This window comes from Girardinichthys multiradiatus, chromosome 13, assembly GCF_021462225.1.
Source record: "Girardinichthys multiradiatus isolate DD_20200921_A chromosome 13, DD_fGirMul_XY1, whole genome shotgun sequence".
NCBI classification, from domain to species: domain Eukaryota; kingdom Metazoa; phylum Chordata; class Actinopteri; order Cyprinodontiformes; family Goodeidae; genus Girardinichthys; species Girardinichthys multiradiatus.
Window position 1 is genome coordinate 14,585,150 of NC_061806.1, and position 23,621 is coordinate 14,608,770.

General features: G+C 39.5%; 1 protein-coding gene across 2 annotated transcripts; it reads left to right on the plus strand.

Annotated features, from left to right (window-relative positions):
* Positions 1-1,019: 1,019 nt before the first annotated feature.
* Positions 1,020-13,725, plus strand: LOC124878858 (plasma kallikrein-like). 2 transcript variants are annotated; one of them, XM_047383025.1, is made up of 11 exons: positions 1,020-1,644; positions 2,085-2,315; positions 2,386-3,016; positions 3,087-3,243; positions 7,779-7,888; positions 7,979-8,141; positions 8,223-8,341; positions 8,426-8,558; positions 8,663-8,769; positions 8,913-9,069; positions 13,167-13,725. In XM_047383025.1, the coding sequence occupies exons 3-11, from the start codon at positions 2,962-2,964 to the stop codon at positions 13,270-13,272; spliced, it is 1,107 nt and encodes a 368-aa protein (XP_047238981.1). In that variant the 5' UTR covers positions 1,020-1,644; positions 2,085-2,315; positions 2,386-2,961; the 3' UTR covers positions 13,273-13,725. The 2 variants fall into 2 exon arrangements, with proteins under 2 accessions (XP_047238981.1, XP_047238980.1); XM_047383024.1 differs by having other exon boundaries at positions 2,113-2,315.
* Positions 13,726-23,621: the final 9,896 nt, after the last annotated feature.

A 23,621-nucleotide genomic window follows, 5' to 3' on the forward strand; every position in this document is an offset into this window, starting at 1 on the left:
AGTACATTTTGAAAACGGACACAACAAAAATGACTTTACAACTAAATTTAAGATCTGAATCAAAATTATAAAGAAAAATCATGATTGACAAAGTATGCATGTTCTTCAGTTCAACTCTAGGATTACAGGGAGCAAACAACATGGACTTTGACAGTCTCTGGACAGAAAAATTGGGTTTTTCAAAAAACGAAGAAAGAAATTCAAAGAGATCATGAGATTACTCCGTTTTGATAATATGAAAACCTGATGTGCACAACTGGTGAATGATTGGTTTGCTGTGACCTGTTACCTGGATCCACCTTGTTGAAAACAGTAGTGCCTGCCCGGTGCCAACATCATCATCGATGAGCAGCTTTTCCCCACCAAGGCCAGGTGGTTCTGGGATCACATTTTGACTGGCAGCGTATATCGATTCAAATTACATGCTAAATGGGGCTCCATATCTGGAAAAGGAGGAAACGCGGAGTAGAGGTCAGCTGCAAACTGTGGGTGGCACCAGAGGGAAGAAACATCACCATTGATACTTTTTCACCTCTTTAAAATTGGCAACCAACTTGCAGGCAAAGAAGATCAGCCTACTAGGTTCCCTGGAGAAACAAAAGCGTGAGTCACAGATTCTCACAGACAGGGCTGTTCTTCACAAGGGTGCTGAAATGCGGAGATGCAACTGATGCAATTTATCAGGGAAAGCCCTGCAAAAATGTTTGTGTTCTCGTCACAGTGCACACTGGTGTGGGCATTATTAATGGGCCAAAGGCGAGGCCGGAGTCTGCAGTGATATGACAACACAAAATATTTTGTGGACATCCTGGATCAGAAAGCAAGGAAATATTCAGTAGGGGGTGGTATGGGGGGTGTCCATTGCTGTTTTTCATATCATACCAGACCTTGCCAGAATAAATGCCCATGTTCTCTTCCAGAAGTGCATTGGCACCAAGATCCCACAATGGAAGTTTCTGCAGCAACCGGGAGAGCAGCTTTGCCCTGAGTTTATGAAAGGGAGACAGCAATCAAGGCAGGTGGAACAAGACGCAAACACACCATGACACAAATATTATTATTAGTTGTTTGTGTATTATAGACTATATATTATTTCATTTTTAACTATAGATCTGTCATGATTCTGCAATGTTTGTCTGCATCATCTCCATCTCCCTGGTCTGTGCTGCAGCATTTAGGGGGATTGCTTTCACCTGATCCTGCCCAGCCAGCTCCCTAATTACATCTCACCTGCTCTACCTTTTCTCCTGCCTTTATGAGTAGCTCTCTGACAGACAAACATTCCCGATTTTCGAAAGCCTTGTGTGAGTAGTGTCCAGCGTCGTTTCTGTCTGCCTGATCTGATCTCGTTTTTGATTCACGGATTGCTCTGCCCTGCATTTCCCTTATTGGATACCTCACTGGATTCTGGACTCCAACCTTGCTTATGCCTCCTGACTACCGCTCTCTGCCTCTCCCTCGGATCCTGCCACCGGTAACTGCTTCCCTAGCTCTGACCCTGTTTTCGCCCCCTGGCCACCGAACCCTCCCTGTTCATTGGGGTTACCAACCTGAGAGCCCGTGTGATGTTTTCCTGCTGTCACCTAACCACTGCACTGAGGAGCTGAACTTCACCTTCTGTATTCTCCCATGGATTCTGAAAAGGTTAGTGGATTTACTCCTGAGTTTGTCAGTATTCTCAGCCCTTCTGCTCAACCGCTAACTTATCTGTCTGGCCTCAGAGGTACCTGACCCTGCCGCTGGTGGTGGTTTCCTGCCGAACATTGCCTAGAGCTTTTAATAAATTTTTTAAATCTGTTCTGTTGTCTGGCTGAAATTTCGGGGCCTCAGAACCTCCCTGTCAGTCTGGACTCTGTCTTAGGCTGCTACTAACCATCTTCAGCCACTAGGAGCCGCCAGAGACTGTTCCTAGAGGGTGACCGGTGCGGCTTGTTGGGATGATTACCTGGAGAAGTATAAAGAGGATGGATAGCCAGTATCTCATTGCCTGAGTGTTTTGCCGATGCTGTATTACAACATGGCCAGATTAAGTCTTGTCTGTTGCAAGTTACCTTTGGAAAAAATACTAAACCTGTGTGGTTTAGGATCCTGAACCCGTCTCGCTCCTTTAAGGGAAGACCTGAACCACCCTGAACAGAAGAAAGAAACCCGGACTACTTACTAGCTGGCAATCCGCCTGAGTCCCACCTTGCCGAGCCTGTCCACCCTCCGACGGTCCTCCAACCTCCAGCCTTTGAAGCTCTGGCGGCCACTGGTGCAGCCTTCAACCGGTCTGGACACAGCTCCCTCTCCCTGGTGGATCTGAACCCAGCTAGGTCCGTAAACCCATCTGTTTAATTATCATTTATCTTGCAGGCAGATTCTCACCTGTTCTATCGGTTGCAGCTTCCTGTTCCAGGCAGCAGCTGTCCTTCCCTCACCCTACAGCCTCTCAATAAACTTCCTAAACGGTTCTCTGTTCTTTGGGTGTTTCTGCTGTATGTGGATCAAGTCGGCCACTAACATTATGACACTCCCATTACAATATCATAGAAAATCGAGTGAATAAGAATTTCCTAACTCTCAATACCGAACTCTCAGTAATTACCTTGCTGTGATTGCCATCCTGGTTTTTAATATCCCATCTTTTTGATTTATGTAGATATTGTTGACCATTTTAAGATTTAGTTGGGATTTAGGATACTAGAAGCCACAGTAAAGTGTTAATGTAACCTTTCTGCTATTTAGAGGGAACACAACCAGTGACACAAGACCAGATTTTAGTGTTTGTTTCAGGGCTGATCTCAATCTCCCCACTTGGGTTTCCCCGACACCCAATCATTGAGTTCCTTCACTGTGATGAGAACAATAGAAGAATGTAACCTGGGTGTCTTTCACATTTTGAAAATCAACCGACCATTTTAAAATCTTGCTGTGTGAACAAGGCATTAAGGAAACCTTCCTGGCTGACCGCCTGACAAAATGAAGATTGTTTTCATATTAGTGGCTCTGCTCCAGCTCTGTGACACCAGCTCCGGTAAGAGTTATATAAATCAATACATTTAGGTGTTATTAATTGTTTAATGGTTTGTATTTAATTTTGTCAGGATGCAACTCAGGACTTCGGAGAGACTGGAATTTTCCAGGATCAGATAACCAAATCCTTTTCTCTCCTGACGCTGAACACTGTCAGCACCTTTGCACCCAGGAGGCTTCTTGCCTCTTTTGGGCATTTATTGGTCCTGACTGCAAGGCTGACAACAGGTACAGAACAACCAAAAGAAATGAACATGTTTTCCCTGTTTAATAAAAAAAAAAAAAAACTCTGTGTAAAGTTCACGTTATATCTACAGTTCAGGCCAAAATTATTCCTACTCCTGGCATGAGGGGGTATGAAATCTGAACTAGATTTCAAATTATTTCATTCAGTCAAGAAGTTTTTTATCTGACAGGAAATGAGAGAGGCATCTCTAAAAATGTAATAAAAGTCTAAAAGGAGTATTATATTTACAAAAAACATAATGTATCTGTTTTTATTCACTTTACATGTCATTTTTTATTACTAAATGAAACGATGACATTAAATTAGTGAAAAGTCTTTATTTGCATCACAGCAACCCAATCTTTTTCATAGTTCCTGACCAGATTTTTGCATGTTTCCCCTGGTATTTTGAGGATTTAAGCTCCAAGACACTTTTGCAGTTTGCAGGAGCTGTCATTACCCTAATCTTTACCCCCTCTGCACAAATTCTCTGTCAGAATCAAGTCAGGCCAATCCACAACTTCATTTCAATAAGAAATATGTTTGGAAAATTTAAAGATTGCTTTAAATCTAAATCTGCCAAAGATATAATTTGTACCCTAACTGTGTGTTATGGATTATTACAGTATTATAAGGGTTATATTAGGTTGAAGCATGTTGCTAGCTTTTTTGGATAAATTTTTGGCATATGAAAGAAGAATTCAAGCTTGTACTTGTCAAGCTGTTCAATGAATACAACAAAATATGAGAGTAGAAATCAGGAGAAATTGCTGGACCAAAAGATAAAAGAATATTCTGTTTTGCAAATGTAAATTTAAAAAAGGTAATGCAAACTGTGGTTTGTGGGTGGTGAAATAATTAAGTGTCATTTCTGTGAAACAGAGTTAGACACTGTCAGGTTCTGCCATTTTGGGTTCTGGTTTGTGTTTTTGTTCTGTGGGGTTTGTCAGTTTATTTTTCTTTTTTATTCCTGAATTCTTGTGTTCTTATGTGTGCTTTATTTCAGCAATCATTAGTTGTTTGGGTTTGTTTACCTTTTCAGTTAGGGTTTCCTTTATGTCTTCAGGTTACTTTGTTAGTTTTTATTTTCCAGATTCTTATATCTTATGTTATAGTTTTCTTAGATCTGTTTTCCTGAGTTTTGTTATTTAGTTCCTTTCCCCCATGGTTTAGTTTTGTAATCAGTTCCACCTGTTCCTCAGCCTCCCTGCATACCCGGTCCACTCTGGTCTCTAATCCCTGCTGATTGCCTTGCCTCTCATTCCTTTGTTCCACATTTACTTCCCTCAGTTTAAAAGCTCAGTGTTTGTCATTACTGGTTGCTGGTTCCTCCCGTTCACTACCCTCTTGGGTCTCTGTTGGTATCATATTTCATTTTGGAAATGTCAAGTAAGTTTTGGATTGCTCCTGTAAATTTTGGAATTGTCTCTTGTAAAGCTTTTGAAAAACCTTTGGATTAAAAAAAGCTTTCCCTCATCATGTTGCTGCCCAGTGCTTGTCTGCATTTTGGTCCACTACAGCCACAGACCGTGACAGCAGGAACCAGCCATAACTTGGACCAAGCGGACAAAGCTGAAAGCTAAGTCAATGGGTGCAGCCGTAGGAGAAAATCCTGCGGACTATATATGAGGAAGAGGTGGAAGTTTTTCTCTCTCCTTTGATGATGGAGGAAATAGAGGAGTTTTCTGATGAATCCGAATGGGCATTTTTGGGTTACAAGCCGGGTCAAAACCATTCAACTCCAGCTCCTCCACCGCAAGCCACTCCCTCCTCACGCCAACGCCGCCCTCATCGTAAGTGCTCCACTCCAGCTGCAGCTCCTACCGATCCCTGCACAGCAGCAGCTGACGAGCCTTCCTCACCAGCAGCAGCTCCAGCTGATCAATTCACGACAGTAGCAGCCACAGCCGAGCCTCCTACGCCCTCCACAGAAATCAACCAGGTTTTTGTCCCCGTAACTTATTCACCTTATTCATTAGAGTTCATGGCGCGAGTACTCAGAAGAGGCAAGGTCCTCACGGACTTGCCCATCCATCTTTTAAGCTCTCACGGCTCACCGGAACAGACGCTAGAGGTCCTGAGCCAGTTCAGGGATTGGAAGGCTGAGTGGGGACACTATTCCCCAAGTTCCTTAACCGTGGAGATCATTGAGGCTGAGCAACAGAGGATTATTGAAGAGACCAACATGCCAGCTTATGTTTTCAGCCTGGCTACAGGTTGCCAGACTCCACGCCTGGCTACGGGGCGCCAGAGTTCCAGCTAGGTCCATCACCACACCGCCTACCCCAGTCATCTCCCTCAGCTCCTGTTCCAGAGCCTCAACATGCAGCCAAGCCTCCAGAGCCTCAGCTTGTTTCCAAGTCCCCAGAGTTTCCAGAGGGGTCCGAGGGTGGACCGTCTCTAATCCAGGTTCTAGAGGGGTCCGAGGGTAGACCGTCTCTAATCCAAGTTCCAGAGGGGTCCGAGGGTAGACCGCCTCTAATCCAGGTTCCAGAGTTTTCAGAGGTGCCCGAGGATGGACCCCCTCGGATCCAGGTTCCAGGCCCCACTGACTTACAGCCTGACTTTCAGCCTGGCTACGGGGCACCAGACTCCACGACTGACTACCAGACGCCAGAGTTCCAGCTAGGTCCATCACCACACCGCCTACCCCAGTCATCTCCCTCAGCTCCTGTTCCAGAGCCTCAGCATGCAGCCAAGCCTCCAGAGCCTCAGCTTGTTTCCAAGTCCCCAGAGTTTCCAGAGGGGTCCGAGGGTGGACCGTCTCTAATCCAGGTTCTAGAGGGGTCCGAGGGTAGACCGTCTCTAATCCAAGTTCCAGAGGGGTCCGAGGGTAGACCGCCTCTAATCCAGGTTCCAGAGTTTTCAGAGGTGCCCGAGGATGGACCCCCTCGGATCCAGGTTCCAGGCCCCACTGACTTACAGCCTGACTTTCAGCCTGGCTACGGGGCACCAGACTCCACGACTGACTACCAGACGCCAGAGTTCCAGCTAGGTCAATCACCACACCGCCTACCCTGAGGGTCCTCCACACTCCGTTGCTGTTATGACTTGTGGGTGTTTTTGGGTTTTTGTTGGTTTTATTCACATTTAAGGTTTTGAATCATTCTTCTGTTTGTTTTCCTGGTCATGCTTTAGTTTTTGTATTCATGTTTTGCTTAGTTGTGTACTTGGATTGGGCTTCTGGTTATGCTTTGGTTTCATGTTTTTCAAGTTAGATTTCTGTTTGTATCCTTGAAGTTCTGTTTTGCTCCTGTCATGTTGTGTTCTGTCTGTTAATTATCTTTATCCGGTTCACCTGCTCCAAGCTAATCTGTCTCCTTGCTCCACCTGGTTTACTCTCCATATATACACTCCTGTTCAGTTATTCAGCGTGGAAATATTTTTCAAATCATGCTCATGTCCTGCTGTTCACACATACCCTGTCTTGCCAGCCTGCCCATGTCAGTTTTTGCCTGTCTGGCCTGTCCGTTTATTGTTTTGGTTCCTGCCTCCTAGTGAGTGAGTTTTTTTGTTATTAAATATATTTTTCACTTACCATCATGCTGCCTTCTAGTCTGCATTCCGGGGTCCTATGCTGCACACAGCCCTAACAGTTGCAGGCCGCCTAGACTCCTGCTCGGCTGACTTTCCAGATGCAGACCTCCGGACGGGCCACTTCAAGGGTTCACCTGGCTTTACCCTAGACACCAGCTTCTACGCCGCAGACCCCCATCAGTTTAAAAGCTCAGTGTTTGTCATGACTGGTTGCTGGTTCCTCCTGTTCACTACCCTCTTGTGTCTCTGTTGGCATTATAGTTCATTTTGGAAACTTCACGTAAGTTTTGGATTGCTCCTGTAAATTTTGGAATTGTCTCTTGTAAAGCTTTTGAAAAACCTTTGGATTAAAAAAAGAAGCTTTCCCTCATCAAGTTGCTACCCAGTGCCATAGTCAGAGAAGGTATGCAATGAAGACACAAGCGAGTCATAGTTATCTTTGGCTGGCCAAGGAGAGAAAGTCCATTCTCTCAGAGGAGCTGCCCTGTGTCACAGCCTTTTATTAATGAAAGAAAAAACACTCATGTTACAGCATCATGGGTGTGGCTACACTCAGTTTCACAAATACAAGTCCTACTGAATAAAACTGGTTCTGGCCAGATACTGATACAGCACACATGCCCACATCTGGCATTCAAGGACACGTAGATTGGCTGGAGTGCGACCAGACTGCTCCCCAAACTCCTCTGCACACACACACAAGTTCCTGCTCAGTCTGCATAGCAACCACCCAAATGCAACTCTAAGACAAGATGACAATTCTGTTAACAGTTCATAAAAGTACTTCGAAAATAAATGTGAAAAGTATTCAAACCACTTCTATCAAAGTTCACCAAACTAAATAAATGAAAATGTCTTTTAATGGTAAATCATAAGGATAAAGAACCTTTCTAAACTAAGCAATGATAATTCATGTACAAATCTTCCAACAAACTGAATAAGTTACTCTACAGGGGCAGAAAACTGAGTTCACTGACTTCACATTCTGTCTCCTTACCAGACATTTCCACTGCTTCCTTAAGGCCACCCCCTCAGGAAAACCGATCTATCAGAATTTCATGCAGGGAACCACCGCTGGCTATTCTCTTAAATCCTGCAATGCATATCCAAGTAAGCACACTGTCAAAAAAAAAAACGTTTCAAACGGATGGGTAATTAGGTGGGGAAACTCTTAAGATCTCAGTTTTTTCTTTCTAATAGAACCATCACTATGCAAAGTTTACCAAGATGTGGACTTCCCAGGAGCAGATTACAGAACCTTTTTCACAGTAGATTACAAGCAGTGTCAGAGAGCCTGCACTGATGATCCTGGCTGTCAGTTCTTCAGCTTCCTCAGTGGGACATTTGGCAGCCCAAATGTCCGGTAAGTTAGCAGAAATTAACAAAATATTTTTTACTTTGTAAGCATCTTGCAGTAGTCTTACATACCTATTTCTGTTTATAGATACAAGTGCCACCTTAAATTCAGTTGGACAGTACCGAGAACTCCAAATGTCATAGCCAGTACTGATAGAGTATCAGGATTTTCTCATGAATTACAAATACTTCCATCCTATGAACCAGGTAATCAAACCCATTATTGCAAAGTAACAACAATTTCAGGCTGCCATCCTGCAGGATTCTAATTTCCCTGCTTGTGTACCACAGAGTGCCAAGACACACTTTTTCCAAACACTAACTTTCCTGGACATGACATTGAGGTTCACCCTGCTGCCTCTCCTGAACTCTGCCAGCTGTTGTGCAACGCTCACCCAAGATGCACTTATTTCTCCTTTGTCAGGTAAAGGATGTTGGCTTTACTTACAAACAGAAAGTAAAAACAATAAGATCATTTTTAATATTTGTTTTAACAGAATATGAAATTTGTGTCTTTATTGTTCCTAGCGATGGATTTAAATGTTATTTAAAGAACAATCCAAATGAAATGGTACCCAAATACACAGATGGCATCACCTCTGGGCTGCCATCACAATCCTGCCCGCTGCGTAATGGTATGTACACTCTGTAGTACAAGTTATAGTCCTTAGAGAAAAACACTTGAATCACACTTGAAAAAATATAACATACACAGTATCTGTCAGACAGTCTTGTTAATTTGGGAATAAGTGTCATTTCTTCAAATTTCATGTTGCAGAGAGGAAGCCCTTCTTTACTGACCGGATCATAGAGTACAGAGGGGTAGATTTCCCATTTTCCGACATTCGCTATTTTCAGCAGGATGATGCTATCTCATGTGGTAACGCCTGCACCGAGGACCCCAACTGCCAGTTCTACAGCTACATTACCACAAGGTTCAACAACACACACAAACAAACCTCAGTCTGAGCTGAAATATAGTGAACAGAAACCACCTAATTATTAATATGTTTGGGTATTTTTTCATAGAAATGATGTTTTTCATACTTTTCCCATTTCTTCATGACTTCATATTTGTCTTATGAATAAAAACTTGGGGAAACATGTGATTTGCAGTTTAGCATGCTTAAAATGTAATTAAAATCACCTTAGAACTTGGCAAAGATGTGTATTAATGTGTATTATGTGTATTAATATAGATATAGATATATTGATATTGATATCGATATAGAGATATCAATCTAGTTCTAGATATATCTAGTTCTATATAGATAGAAAGAGATAGAGAGTGATAAAATATATATATATATTTATATATAGAATATATATAGATAGATATGGATAGATATATCTATATATATATATATATATATAGATATAAATCGATATATCTAGTGATATATATCTCTAGAGAGAATACATATATACAGTGGCTTGTAAAAGTATTCAAACCCTTTTCCACATATTGCCAAATTACAACAACAAACATATATATAATAAATGTTATTGGAATTTTATGTGAAAGACCAACACAAAGTCGTGTACAATTCAGAATCAGAATCAGCTTTATTTCCAAGTTCGTACATACAAACAAGGAATTTGCCTCCGGTACACTTTGCTCTTTTGTTCTGTTTTTGCATTACAGAATATACAAATTTACAATTTACAATTTACAATGTACAATATACAATGTACAATGCAATATTCTGCATTACAGAATATACAAATTTACAATTTACAATGTACAATATACACATATCTAATAAAAAAGATGCATTTGCAACATCTGTATGCTGTTGTTCTGTACTCTATTGAATGTTCATCAGAGAAACAGCCTGGGGGAAGGAACTGTCTCTGTGGCGGCTGGTTTTAGTAAACAGTTCTCTGTAGCGGCGGCCTGACGGTAAAACTCTAAACAGTTTATGTGCAGGATGTGTGGGGTCGGCAGAGATTTTGGCAGCTCTTTTCTTGACCCTTGACCTGCATAAGTCCTGGATGGAGGGAAGGTCAGCTCTGATTATTCAAGTGTCAAGTGGAAAGAAAACTATTTTAATTATTTAATAATTAAACGTTTTTTACAAATGAAAAACCTGAAAGTGCGTTGTGCAAATGTATTTAGCCCGCTTTACTCTGAGTGCAACCAATTACATTCAGAAGTTTCCTGATGATTGCTAATGACTAAATGGAGTCCACCTGTGTGTAATCTAATCTCAGTAAAAATACAGCTGCTCTGTGACGGCCTCAGAGGGTCTTTAAGAGAATAACGGCATCATGAAGTCCAAGGAACACACCAGACAGGTCAGGGATAAAGTTGTGGAGAAGTTTAAAGCATGTTTAGGCTATAAAAAGATTTTCCAAGCATTGAACATCTCATGGAGCACTGTTCAATCCATCATCTGGAAATGGAAAGAGTATGGCACAGCTGTAAACCTACCAAGACAAGGCCGTCCACTTAAACTTATAGGCCAAACAAGCAGAGCACTGATCAGAGATGCAGCTAAGAGGCCCATGGGGACTCTAGAACAACTGCAGAGATCCACAGCTCAGGTGGGGGAATCTGTCTGTCTGTATGTTAGGGACACAGCAAGCATGTGGAAGAAGGTGGTTTGGTCAGACGAGACCACAATTGAACTTTTTGGGCAAAATACAAAACGCTATGTTTGGCGGAGAACTAACACTGCACATCACTCTGAACACACCACCCCTACTGTCAAACATGGCGGTGGCAGCATCATGCTCTGGGGCTGCTTCTTTTCAGCAGGGACAGGGAAGGTGGTCAGAGTTGATGGGAAGATGGATGGAGCCAAATACAGGGCAATCTAGGAAGAAAACCTGTTGGAGTCTGCAAAAGACTTGAGACTGGAGCGGAGGTTCACCTTCCAGCAGGACAACAACCTTAAACATTAAGCCAGGGCTACAATGGAAGGCTTTAAAACAAAACATATTAATGTGTTAGAATACCGCAGTCAAAGTCCACACCTAAACTCAATCAAGAATCTGTGGCAAGATCTGAATACTGCTGTTCACAAATGCTCTAATCACAAACAATCTAATCTGAGCTCACCCAAAAGACTTGCAGCTGTACAGGTCCTTCTCAAAATATTAGCATATTGTGATAAAGTTCATTATTTTCCATAATGTCATGATGAAAATTTAACATTCATATATTTTAGATTCATTGCACACTAACTGAAATATTTCAGGTCTTTTATTGTCTTAATACAGATGATTTTGGCATACAGCTTATGAAAACCCAAAATTCCTATCTCACAAAATTAGCATATCATTAAAAGGGTCTCTAAACGAGCTATGAACCTAATCATCTGAATCAACGAGTTAACTCTAAACACCTGCAAAAGATTCCTGAGGCCTTTAAAACTCCCAGCCTGGTTAATCACTCAAAACGCCAATCATGGGTAAGACTGCCGACCTGACTGCTGTCCAGAAGGCCACTATTGACACCCTCAAGCAAGAGGGTAAGACACAGAAAGAAATTTCTGAACGAATAGGCTGTTCCCAGAGTGCTGTATCAAGGCACCTCAGTGGGAAGTCTGTGGGAAGGAAAAATGTGGCAGAAAACGCTGCACAACGAGAAGAGGTGACCGGACCCTGAGGAAGATTGTGGAGAAGGGCCAATTCCAGACCTTGGGGGACCTGCGGAAGCAGTGGACTGAGTCTGGAGTAGAAACATCCAGAGCCACCGTGCACAGGCGTGTGCAGGAAATGGGCTACAGGTGCCGCATTCCCCGGGTCAAGCCACTTTTGAACCAGAAACGGCGGCAGAAGCGCCTGACCTGGGCTACAGAGAAGCAGCACTGGACTGTTGCTCAGTGGTCCAAAGTACTTTTTTCGGATGAAAGCAAATTCTGCATGTCATTCGGAAATCAAGGTGCCAGAGTCTGGAGGAAGACTGGGGAGAAGGAAATGCCAAAATGCCAGAAGTCCAGTGTCAAGTACCCACAGTCAGTGATGGTCTGGGGTGCCGTGTCAGCTGCTGGTGTTGGTCCACTGTGTTTTATCAAGGGCAGGGTCAATGCAGCTAGCTATCAGGACATTTTGGAGCACTTCATGCTTCCATCTGCTGAAAAGCTTTATGGAGATGAAGATTTCATTTTTCAACATGACCTGGCACCTGCTCACAGTGCCAAAACCACTGGTAAATGGTTTACTGACCATGGTATCACTGTGCTCAATTGGCCTGCCAACTCTCCTGACCTGAACCCCATAGAGAATCTGTGGGATATTGTGAAGAGAACGTTGAGAGACTCAAGACCCAACACTCTGGATGAGCTAAAGGCCGCTATTGAAGCATCCTGGGCCTCCATAAGACCTCAGCAGTGCCACAGGCTGATTGCCTCCATGCCACGCCGCATTGAAGCAGTCATTTCTGCAAAAGGATTCCCGACCAAGTATTGAGTGCATAACTGTACATCATTATTTGAAGGTTGATGTTTTTTGTATTAAAAACACTTTTCTTTTATTGGTCGGATGAAATATGCTAATTTTGTGAGATAGGAATTTTGGGTTTTCATGAGCTGTATGCCAAAATCATCCGTATTAAGACAATAAAAGACCTGAAATATTTCAGTTAGTGTGCAATGAATCTAAAATATATGAATGTTAAATTTTCATCATGACATTATGGAAAATAATGAACTTTATCACAATATGCTAATATTTTGAGAAGGACCTGTAATAGCAGCAAAAAGTGGTTCCACAAAGTATTTACTCAGAGAGGGCTGAATACTTTTGTACAATGCCCTTTTCAGTTATTTATTTGTAAAAAAAAAAAGAATAAATCATGTATAATTTTCTTTCTACTTCACAATTGAATACTACTTTGTGTTGGTCTTTCACATAAAATTCCAATGTGTGTGTGTGTGTTTCAGTACAAGCTGAAAGAACAAATTCATACAGTTTCACTATGCTTATTAGTGGACAGTCTTATTATACATTACGTTGTACATTAAAGCTTTGCAGACAATTGAGGGCCTTTAAGCTAAAAAATCCATCCTCTGATCTTTTTTTACAGCCATCTCTGCTATTTAAAGCGTGTCATCACCATGCCTGCTCCTCCCAGAGTGACCAAGCAGGCCAACACTGTGTCGGGCTTCAACCTGAGGAACTGTCCCGTTTGAATCATACAAATGTATGAAGCATTCCAATAATTAGGGTTCCTACATAATAAAACTTGAACCTTTGGGTTCCACAAAGGTACAGGGCCATTTCACTGCATTTGAAAAAAAAATCTAGAGTAACATATTGTTAGCTCCATTTATAAATCTATAATTTTTGGGCTTGTCAAAATAAGGAACAGGGTGTCCTGCCCTAAATGCAGGTTCTTCATAGCACATCTTGTCAACTTTTGTACTTCTATTTTCTTTGCCAAAATGCCAGACTTTAGCATTTTTTTGTGTTTTGCCAGGCATAGTCCAAACTCACTTTTCTTTTTTTTCCATTTTTCCAAAGAAGAGAAAAAATAGAAGCAAGTTCCATATTTTTCCAGACGTTTTAAATTGTGTATGAACCTTGTAAATCTTACAACATAACTACTGTAATGAGTATATAACCAAATAAATGATTCAGCAGCAGGTCTGTTTGAATAGTTTTATTTTTTTTCCAGACTTAATTCCAGCCTCAGTACTTTAACAAGCAAATTGGCATAAAAACACCAAGATGTTCTTCACTTTTTGGAATTAAGTGGAACATCTGCTTATTGTTCCTGGAAAACATTTGCTATTTTCAGTCTGAAAATAGCAAACTTTCAACACAAGGACATTGATTCTGCAGGATACAACCAAAACAAGATAATTAAACTTCAATAGGTAGTAGGTAAATGTCAATGCTGTAAATAAAAAACAGTTGTTTGGGAAACCTGTGTGCTGCATTTAAAGTCTTTCATTCACCTCCTGGTCAAATAAAGAAAATGTTTTAAAACTTTTCTCACAACATCCACCACAAAAATAAAATGATAATCTATGTCATACTGGCTTTAAGACCTAACGCTCACCATTCAGTCATTTCAAATAAAACCCACAATAAATTAAGCAGCAAGTGCTTAGACATATTTAGATTTTAGTTTGCTCCTGAATCTAACGTTGAATGATGATAAACTTCAACGCTTTACAAAGCAAAATTCTAGCAATCTCAAAGATGTATTTGTAACACAGAATAAAAGCTGAAAAGGGTGGCAGATTTGTGCCACAGGTAGGGTAGATAACATCACACATGTTCTGAGTTTTTTATTTGAGCATCTAAAGTCTAACATTTTCTTCATCTATCTCAGTTATTGTTGGTGTTTGTAAATCAGTCATTTTTTTCCCACTGACAATGACAATGCTGCTGTTGCAGTTTTCCGACACCTACCTTCGCTACCTGATCGTCACCTTGCATGCTCCTTCCAGAAAGCTAAAGATGCCCAACGTTGGGTCAGTTTGTCTCAGAACAACTGTTACAATTACATCAACGGCTCAACCCTGAAACTGTAAACAGCATCGGATCACCATTGCATAATTATATAACCATAATCACCTTTTAATCACTTTATTATATATATATATATACAAATATACAAACAGTGGAGAAAGGAGGACCTGAGGCAGCGACAGGAGGGTCACACCCTCACATACAAATGCGCTTCCACTCAGCAAAGAATGATGTCACAGTGGGTGGTTTATTGTGAAATGAATGGCTCTTATTCAAACATTACAAAGTTTCAAAATGCATCTGTAACATTTGTCTTTAGTATGTTTTGCAAAAGACTTTTTTTTTTACAAAGATCTATTTGCTTTTACCAATTGTACCACTCTGTGCTGTACCTTGGTAATTAGAAACCTTTTTACAGGCCATCAGTTAATATTAGATTTCATCTGGCTTTCTATGCCTTATTTGTGTATCTTTTTGCTCATGTGTTCATTTTTTCATATCATGTCAATGGAAATATTAAATATATATTTGTCTAGAAAAATCTTGATCATTCGGTTTTTATTTTAACCACTGTAGATATTTTGTTTTTGACATAATTTATATGGATTTTCCCATTCCAGGACAACAAAGTCAGTGTTTAGAAGAGGCTACCACAAAGCCCTGACCTCAGTTCTATAAAAAGAACTGTGAGCGGTGATGAAAAACCAGCCAACACAGCATTGAATAAACTTATCTTTATACTTCAAGGCTTCCTCATGCCACCATCATCATCTTCTCCTCCTCTGTGAAATCCCTCTGATGATCACAGTTGACATTGTCTACTTATGATAGTGTTTATCGATTATTGGTATTGGTTTTAATTAAGCTCTTATGTATTTGCACACCTTGCTGATTTCTTAATCAGTTTGTTCATAGGTGAGTTCGTTTGAAAAGCCAATGTTCTGAATAGGTAAAACAAAACATTAGATAATTTTATCTGATTAGGCTAACTACACATGTTTTTGAAAGCTGTCTGAGAGTGCACACAAATAACTAAATTCTACCAATGATGTTTGAAGTCCTTCTGTCTTTCATACTGAATACATTAAACAATATAAAGCTGCAGCTTTTTGAAGTTTTGCTATTTGGATTGAAAGCATGAAGCAAGCAGGGTCAGCATCTGGTGTAATGGTAATTTTAACATTCATGTCAGTGTTGGTGAACAGTCCATCCCATAAATGTCCAGGGTTGTTGTGTTGGAAAAGAAATTCCACAGCCTCTTAAATATTTGTTTTCCTTTTTTGGCTGGTGAAATTTTTGTACCTCTATGGGAGCAGTGGTACATTTTCTTGCTGCATCTTGGACGGCTTTGTTTGTTAATGGCTTCTACAGAGCTGGTCCAAGGTTGCATGAAGCCTTAAGCAGCGGTTGATTGGGGCCCCTCTTCCTGAATATCACCACTACTAACAGCTTAGTTAGATTGCGCTTTGGGACGGCCCTGGACTTCTGGTTGGAAAAGTTCTGGTGATTGAAGGGATAACATGACCAACCAATGAGCTAATGAAGTTACATTCTGCAACAATAAAATTGCTGAAATCAGACGCAATCCAGCAAAACTGTCCAGAAATATTTTTATAGTGTTTATTGTTTTTATCTGTGACTTTCAATGACAGGCAACATCTCATTATTCTTAAGCACTGCTGATATGATACATGTCTGTTTTCCCCTGAAGTTGTTGACTACGTTTTATTAGTGCCTTTTTTCTCAGCTATCTCAGGTTTAATCTTGATTATAGGTTATAAATCTGTAAGCCTAAAGTAGTGCAGCAGCAATAGTTGTGATTGTTTGAAAACACAAGGTTCGTACTCTGTTATTCATAAATCATTAATACGTTTAGAGGACAAGAGACATGTGAGAAAAGCCACAATAAGCTAAAGAATAAATAATGTCATCTTTGGCATTTGACATATTGTAATACGTTTAATAAAATCTGACCGATCAAACTATAAACTCATGTTTTACAGTGGTAATGTTCTGAAACACACACTGAAGCATGTAGCTAAGTTTAACAAGTTTTAAAAGTATGTGATTTTTGCACATTTTCGCATTTGATTAAGAGAAGTAAAAGCGTCCTTCTGAAAAACAGTTGATTTGAGCAATTAAATGACGAATGCTGATTGCTTCACATTTGAAAGCATTGACCAGCTGAGTAAACCCATCGAAACATGCTATATATGAAATTCTGTCAAGGTAGCATAAATATCAGAATGCCTGTTGTAGGCCTTTGACACAGTGTGAAGGGGGTATGTGTGTATTAAAACTTACAACTCTTTGTCCACACTGTAATTGTTGGAACATTTGTTTATACATGTATCTTATATTTCCTCTCTTGTTGTTAACTCTGCTATTTGACCTTTATAACCTTTCATGTTGTATGTGTAAGTAAACATGTGATGAGTTGCTTGCAGGCACGGAGGAAAGGTGGAATCGGGATGATGCAGTCACAGTTGAGGACATCACAAAGATAATGGCACATCTTAATATTATGGAGACTGTGCAAGTGTGTTTGTACAAGACAATGGTGTGCATGACCTATGTCAGGTTGCTGCTGTTTTCCCCCACCCTTCAGAAGCAGCAACGTTCATTGTAACTAGGGACCACCCTAAAGATAATAAGAAGAGGATTCGGATGTTTTTCAGAGCGGTAGGAGATTTGTAACTGAAAGCACATCTCTGTCCGTTCTCGCAGCGAGTAAGACAAAAGTATTTTGTCTTTCTCTTCTTTTTGTGATGTTATAAGTATTTTAGGTTGGTTGAACCTGACAGTAATGTTTCGGCACCTATGTTGCTTCTTCTTGTAATTTTCAATCAATGAACATGAATTGCACCCTAAAACTGCAGCCTTGTTTTTTAAAATTAATTTTGCTTTTATAGAAAACCATAATTCACCATTGCACATAAAAATGAAGACGGGATTTTCATTTAATGGCTCCACATTTTTATCATTGAGGCTTCACATTCAGCCATGGTATAAATTGCTAGGGTATTCGAATGTTTAAGCGAGGTCAAATTAAAATGTCAATGTACAGGTGAAACCAGATGTAAACATTAAGTTTTGGCCAATTTCCAGATGCCCAAAGGTGCCACATTTATCTGCTTAAACAATTATACTCAAATAAATGTTCAGAAAGGAGATGGGTTATATGTCTCAGAGATTATTGTGTTTTTTTGTTTTCTTTGGTGAAATTGGCATATCAAGCCCAGAACAAATGCAAATGTCCTTTTGAAAATGCCAATTGCAGCTGGAAAGTGGTTTAAAAACGGGTTCTTTACGAACATGGGCTGACAGACCCCTCAGAAAGAAAGAAGCCATTACACCAAACAAAGCATAAAAAGTTAGATTACAGTTTGCAAATTCACTTAGAGACAAATTTTTGGACACTAAAAAGAAAGAGTTTTGACCATAATGACTATCGGTGCGTTTACAGCTTGCAAGCCTGAAAACACTATCCAGGTTGTGAGATACGGGGGTGGCAGATTCATGTTGTGTGAGTGTTTTGCTACACAAGGGACTAGTGCACTTCAGAAATCGATGGCTTCATGCGGACAGGACATTATGTGGAAATATTATTGCAACATCTCAATACATCAGCCGGAAGTTAAAGTGTAACCCCCGTGAGGCTTTCAAATGGACAATGGCCTCAAGTATATTGACAAATTAATCACAAAATTTGTTTAAGGACATCAAAGTCATTGACTTGGTGTCCCAATTCCAAAGCTCTGTGTGTGAGCAGAGCAGAAAATGTGTAAGCAAGACATCCTACAACCCTCACTCAGTTACAACAGTTCTGTCAGGAGGAATGAGGCAGAATTCCAGCTAGTTATAGTGAGAAACCTGTGCAATGATGCCCAGAATGTTTGACCCAAATCAAACAGCTTAAGAGGCAATTCTAGCAAACGTTAGTAAACTTCTGAATTTCAAGAAAGCTAAAAAGTTGCTAAAACATCTCTCGCTTATTATTTTGACAGTTATGAAACGTAAATAATTTCCTTTATCCTAACTGACCTAAAATAAGAAAAATGTAGTCTGATTTATTGTCAGACAGTGAGAAAAGAGGTTATATGTATGTATGTTTAATTAACCATGTGTGTTATTCAATAATTCCATCAGAACATGAATTAACACCTCTGATGGACTGGTATGTTGAAGGATTAGACATTCAGTATGTCTTCTGTTGGAATAATTGAATAAAGATTTGTCTTATATTGTTGTTATTCTTTAACTTGGCTATTTGATCTTATAATCATTCAAGATGTGTGTGAGTAAATGATCTGATGAGTTGTCTGCAGGCAAAGATCATAAATGGAGCTGAGCTAGCAGAGAAGGAAGCAGTCCAGTTGAGAAGGTCATAAAGATGAAGGCTGATTACACTGAACAAAAGGCGCCACTGACCCTGGAAGATGAAAGAGGACTGTGGAAATATGTTGTTAATGGATAAAGCTGTTTATGACTTGTTTACGATGCAGCTGTTGTTTTCCCATCCTTTAGAGATTAATGTTTTTGTAAACTAGGGACCCCCAAAAGACAATAAAAAGAGGGAGCGGTTAGATGGCTTTCAGAGTGGTTGGGAGACTTGTAACTGAACACATCTCTGACCGTCTCTCCTCGCAAAGCGAGTAAAATAACTAATACTTTGTCTCTCTCTTCTTTTTGTGTTGTTATACGTATTGTTAGGGTGGTTAAACTTGACATCTTCTCCCCTGGTTCTGAACACTGTCAGCACATGAGCTCACAGAATCATTCTTGCCTCTTCTTTACCTTTGTTGAGCCTCCTGAAAAACTCATGAAAGGTATCAAACAAAATGCAAAAACAAACAAAACAAAATGTCCCAAATGCATGCATAAAACTTGAAGTAAACTGAATAATTCTATACTTAATGGAGATGTATTAAAAAAAAGGTTATTTTCTGCTTTCACAGCTTTTGTGTGTGGATTCTATATGTGCTGCCTGTATAGAGATTTTTTTTCTTCTAAATACTCTGGTTTCTTCCCACTTTCCAAATCTTGCATGTTAAATTTGTTGATGATTCCTGACCTTCGGTAATGGTGTTTTGGTGGGGAACCTTGAGACCTTCTGAGGTTCTGAAAAACACAAATAAAGAAAATAAATGAATGATGTTCCTAAAATCTGTGTGAATGACTTTTACACTTCTTGCTGATCTCAAACTTCTCCACTAAATCAAACCAAATAAGACCTAAACTATGTAATTTTCTAAATATTTTTAGAATTATGTTAGTCATAAAATCAGATCAATGTTTTATCATTTATGTTTTAATGCTTTAGAAGATAATAGATAATACTGTCACCATCATATCATAATTAAATGCTCAATGTGGTAAATTAGGATATTTTGAACAAAAAAAAAAAAAAAAAAGTTGTTTTTCCAACAAAGCCAAACTTCATCTGGGATTAAATAGGTTTATAGCAAAATGGAAGACATGGGAATTTCAAGAAGCATATTCTGGATTATGTTCTACAATGATATTCCAAGTACATGCAAAGTTTACATACATGATTTTTTTCACGTTGGCAATGTAAAGCAGATATTTAGTTTACGACTGTGTTAATGGAAATGGTTCTTTGCTGCATAACTTGCTTTGCATTTGTACCATTGCAGTTCCGACAGGAGGGGGCGCTCTGATATACTCGGAAACTTCTTTTCACACACACTCTTGATTCAATTGTTTCTTCTCTGTATTTTGTCTTCTTTGGTCAATTGCACCATTCTCAACTAGAATACAAATTTTCATATAAAAAAAAAAAAGCATAATAGATAAAGTTGCATCAATAATGCTCTCTGATTAATCTAATAACCTAGGAGATGGATTAACATAATATGTTTTCTTTATGGATCATTGTAAACGTATGTAACAATATGTCCATGTTAGCAAACAGCCTCCCAGAGTGACAGACTTTGCAGAAGCTGGCTTTATAGCTTCTTGTCACTTCCACCTCTCAAGAGTTCAAACCAGTAAAAAAAAAGTTACATGCCTAAATCTGATGACGTCCTTAAAACTAATATTAAATATATTGCTGAAAGTTTTTTATTTTAATTGTTGCACTTTTGTTGTACTATATAAAGCATGCAGCATGCAATGTCACTGTAACTACAGTTTATGGAGTGTGCATACCCCTGTTAAAATGATTTGTTTACTTGATGCACAAAATAAAACCCTATACATTAGCCCAGATCCTGTGTTGCTTCTTCTTAGCAGACTAAGGGGAAGAGACACTAAGGGTACCAAACAAAATCAGTTTGGTCCTTCCACCATTTGATTGTAACGTTTTTTTGTAAATGCTGCCAAGCATATACCAAATAGCATCTTTTTACGCTTTGAAAGAATTTATAAAAGTCATCTTTCTGTAGTCAAATTCAAATTAAAAATACTTTATTAATCCCAAAGGGAAATAAAATAATAATAAAAAAAAACATTGGAAATAGCTGCGACCAAACCTAGGAGCAAAATGAACCCTGTCTTTTACCAGTGGATTTTTGCCAAAGTAAATTACTATATACAGACTAGATGGTTATGTGGAAAAGAACGGCTACAGACACTGATTTTTAGGCACTTGTGGTCTCTAAGAGCCTGGACATAAAAAAGACTAATGGCTATAGGGGTAACAAATTAAAGAATGAGGGAGTGTGACAGTATTAGAGATTAAAAGTTGCAAGAATAGCCCCCTTTCATTAAATCTTCAACTTGGGCACAGAACAAGCAACAACACAGAATGCACTCAACTCACCTCTTGAGTTGAGTGCATTCTGTGTTGTTGCTGTTACTCAGTTGATAGGAGACTCCCACAATGAAGGACTGGGCTGATGAGTATAAATCCTAAAGGGGATAATTTGTGGAGTGTAACAGGTGAGTGATTACATAAATGCACGACAGATGGGACCATCAAGGAAACGCAGAGAGCTAAACAGCTAACAACACAATCACAGCTATGACAGAACACTAGAATTTACTTAAATACAAAATAAACCCAAACTGACACAGAACGCTGAAACGAAGTAACAAAAGAGGAAGAAAGTCCTTCATTTCATGAAAACTCTGAAATATATGTGTACATGTTGAGCTAATTTATTTATGTGTTTTTTCCCCTTTTTATAAATATAATTACCTACCTAGTTACTCAATGAAAATCTACTAATCTACTAACTAAAGTAATGCTTAATAAAAACTTCAATTATATCTTCAAAATTATGGTGGATATTCTTGCAATGCCTTTGTGGGTAACGTGAAATGTCCAAATAGTTATTTATACATAATTCCCACCAGAAAGGTTGTGGTTTGTATAAACAAAACAAAAAAATAGCTATGAATTAATATAGAAAAGACTGCACCTATGGATGTTCTTGATTGGTCATGGAGCTGAAAATGACTTAAATCTGCATAAAAATGAGAAACAATTGAGCAACAAAGTATCATTTGAAAAAGTGTGTAAAGTTAATGTTAATGTAACCCCACCTCCTCCTGATTTGTTACAGAAAATATTCATCATCATTTACTGTGCCGTTTATTTGTTGTTTTAGCTTATGGATTTAACTGAAAACCAACTTTTTCAGGCGACCTGTCCAGGGTGTACCCCACCTCACGCCCCATAGACTGCTGGAAATAGGCACCAACTTCCCTGTGACCCACTATGGAAGAAGTGGTAGAAAATGACTGACTGACTGACTGGCCAACTTTTTCAGTTTTTCTAATCTGAAAAATAAGAACATGCTGTTTACACAACTCTCCAGCCTACTGTGCATTGGGCTTCCGGCATAGTATGGTGTGTTGCCTCATTTGACAGTAAAAAAGGTTGGCAACCTTAGGTTGATTAGATATTTCAATCTGGATATTTTGTTTTTTAAGAACTTTGAACAAAGCAATGCTGTTTATACATAATCAACGTGTAGTGTATACAGCTTATCTAGATATCATTTTCTCCATTCAGGGGTGAACGAAAGATTTACAAATTTGCATGGTTAATACAGAAAGTGCTGTTGCATTTTCCATCAAAGTGAGTGCTGAGCAACTGCTGAGTGTCTTTGTATGCATGCAGCAAGCAGAGATGAAGTTCTGCTGTAGGGAACATGCAGACAGTTTTTCCCATCTTTTTGAGGAGCCTTACTGTCAATGTAGTCATATCTCCTTGACTATGCCACTTTGAGATTTGCTCTCTAAGGAAACCCTAACCCTTAAAACAGATTAAACTGATGTTTGTTTGCCTCCCAACTTTATTGTTTATGGGAGCGAGATACAGTAAAGTTCCATTCTATTACATTTCATAATAGTTTACATGACTGAGAAGAGTTTAAATAGAGTCAGGGTTTTATTAAATAGGAGCATCATGGTGTTTTGACAGTAGCTGTTTTGGGAATTCACCCATCATAAATTACATTGTATATGAGCAAAACAATAGGAGGTAATAAAACACATACTAGGAAATGACATGGATGTGCACATTTGCGAAATGAATGATAACTAGTTATTGTTGGATATGTGAAATTAGTTTAGAATAATAAGGTGGTGAAACATTAATTCATTCATTGTAACCTGACTGAACTGAATTTAGAGCAAGTTTTTGTCAGCAATGTACTTGTAAAACAATTTAAACTAGCTGGGTAGTTTGAATTTAGTGAATGAGTTTACAATTTAAACACAGTACAAGAGTTAGGCTGGACGAAATATTTTGTCACTTCATAATTTACTCGCTTCCTTTCTGCCCTCCTACCTTTGGATAGAACCCTCCTCTTTTCCTCAATAAGCTTCCATTTAACCTTTCATCACATGCACAGAACCTCCCTCTTTCTTTGCCCAACATTCCCTTCCCTACTTCTCTGCTCCCTTCGCGCCTCCCCTCCCCCGTGGGAAAGCCTGCGCAATGTGAGCATGGTTGTCCTTCCAGGAAGCTGTGGTGGTGACTCTGGCTCCTCCACTCAGAGGATTGAATAGTGCCAGCCAATTTGTGTTTTCGTCCATAAATATGTATCTCTGCATGTGAGTGTGTGTGCAGGCACTCTCCACGAACATT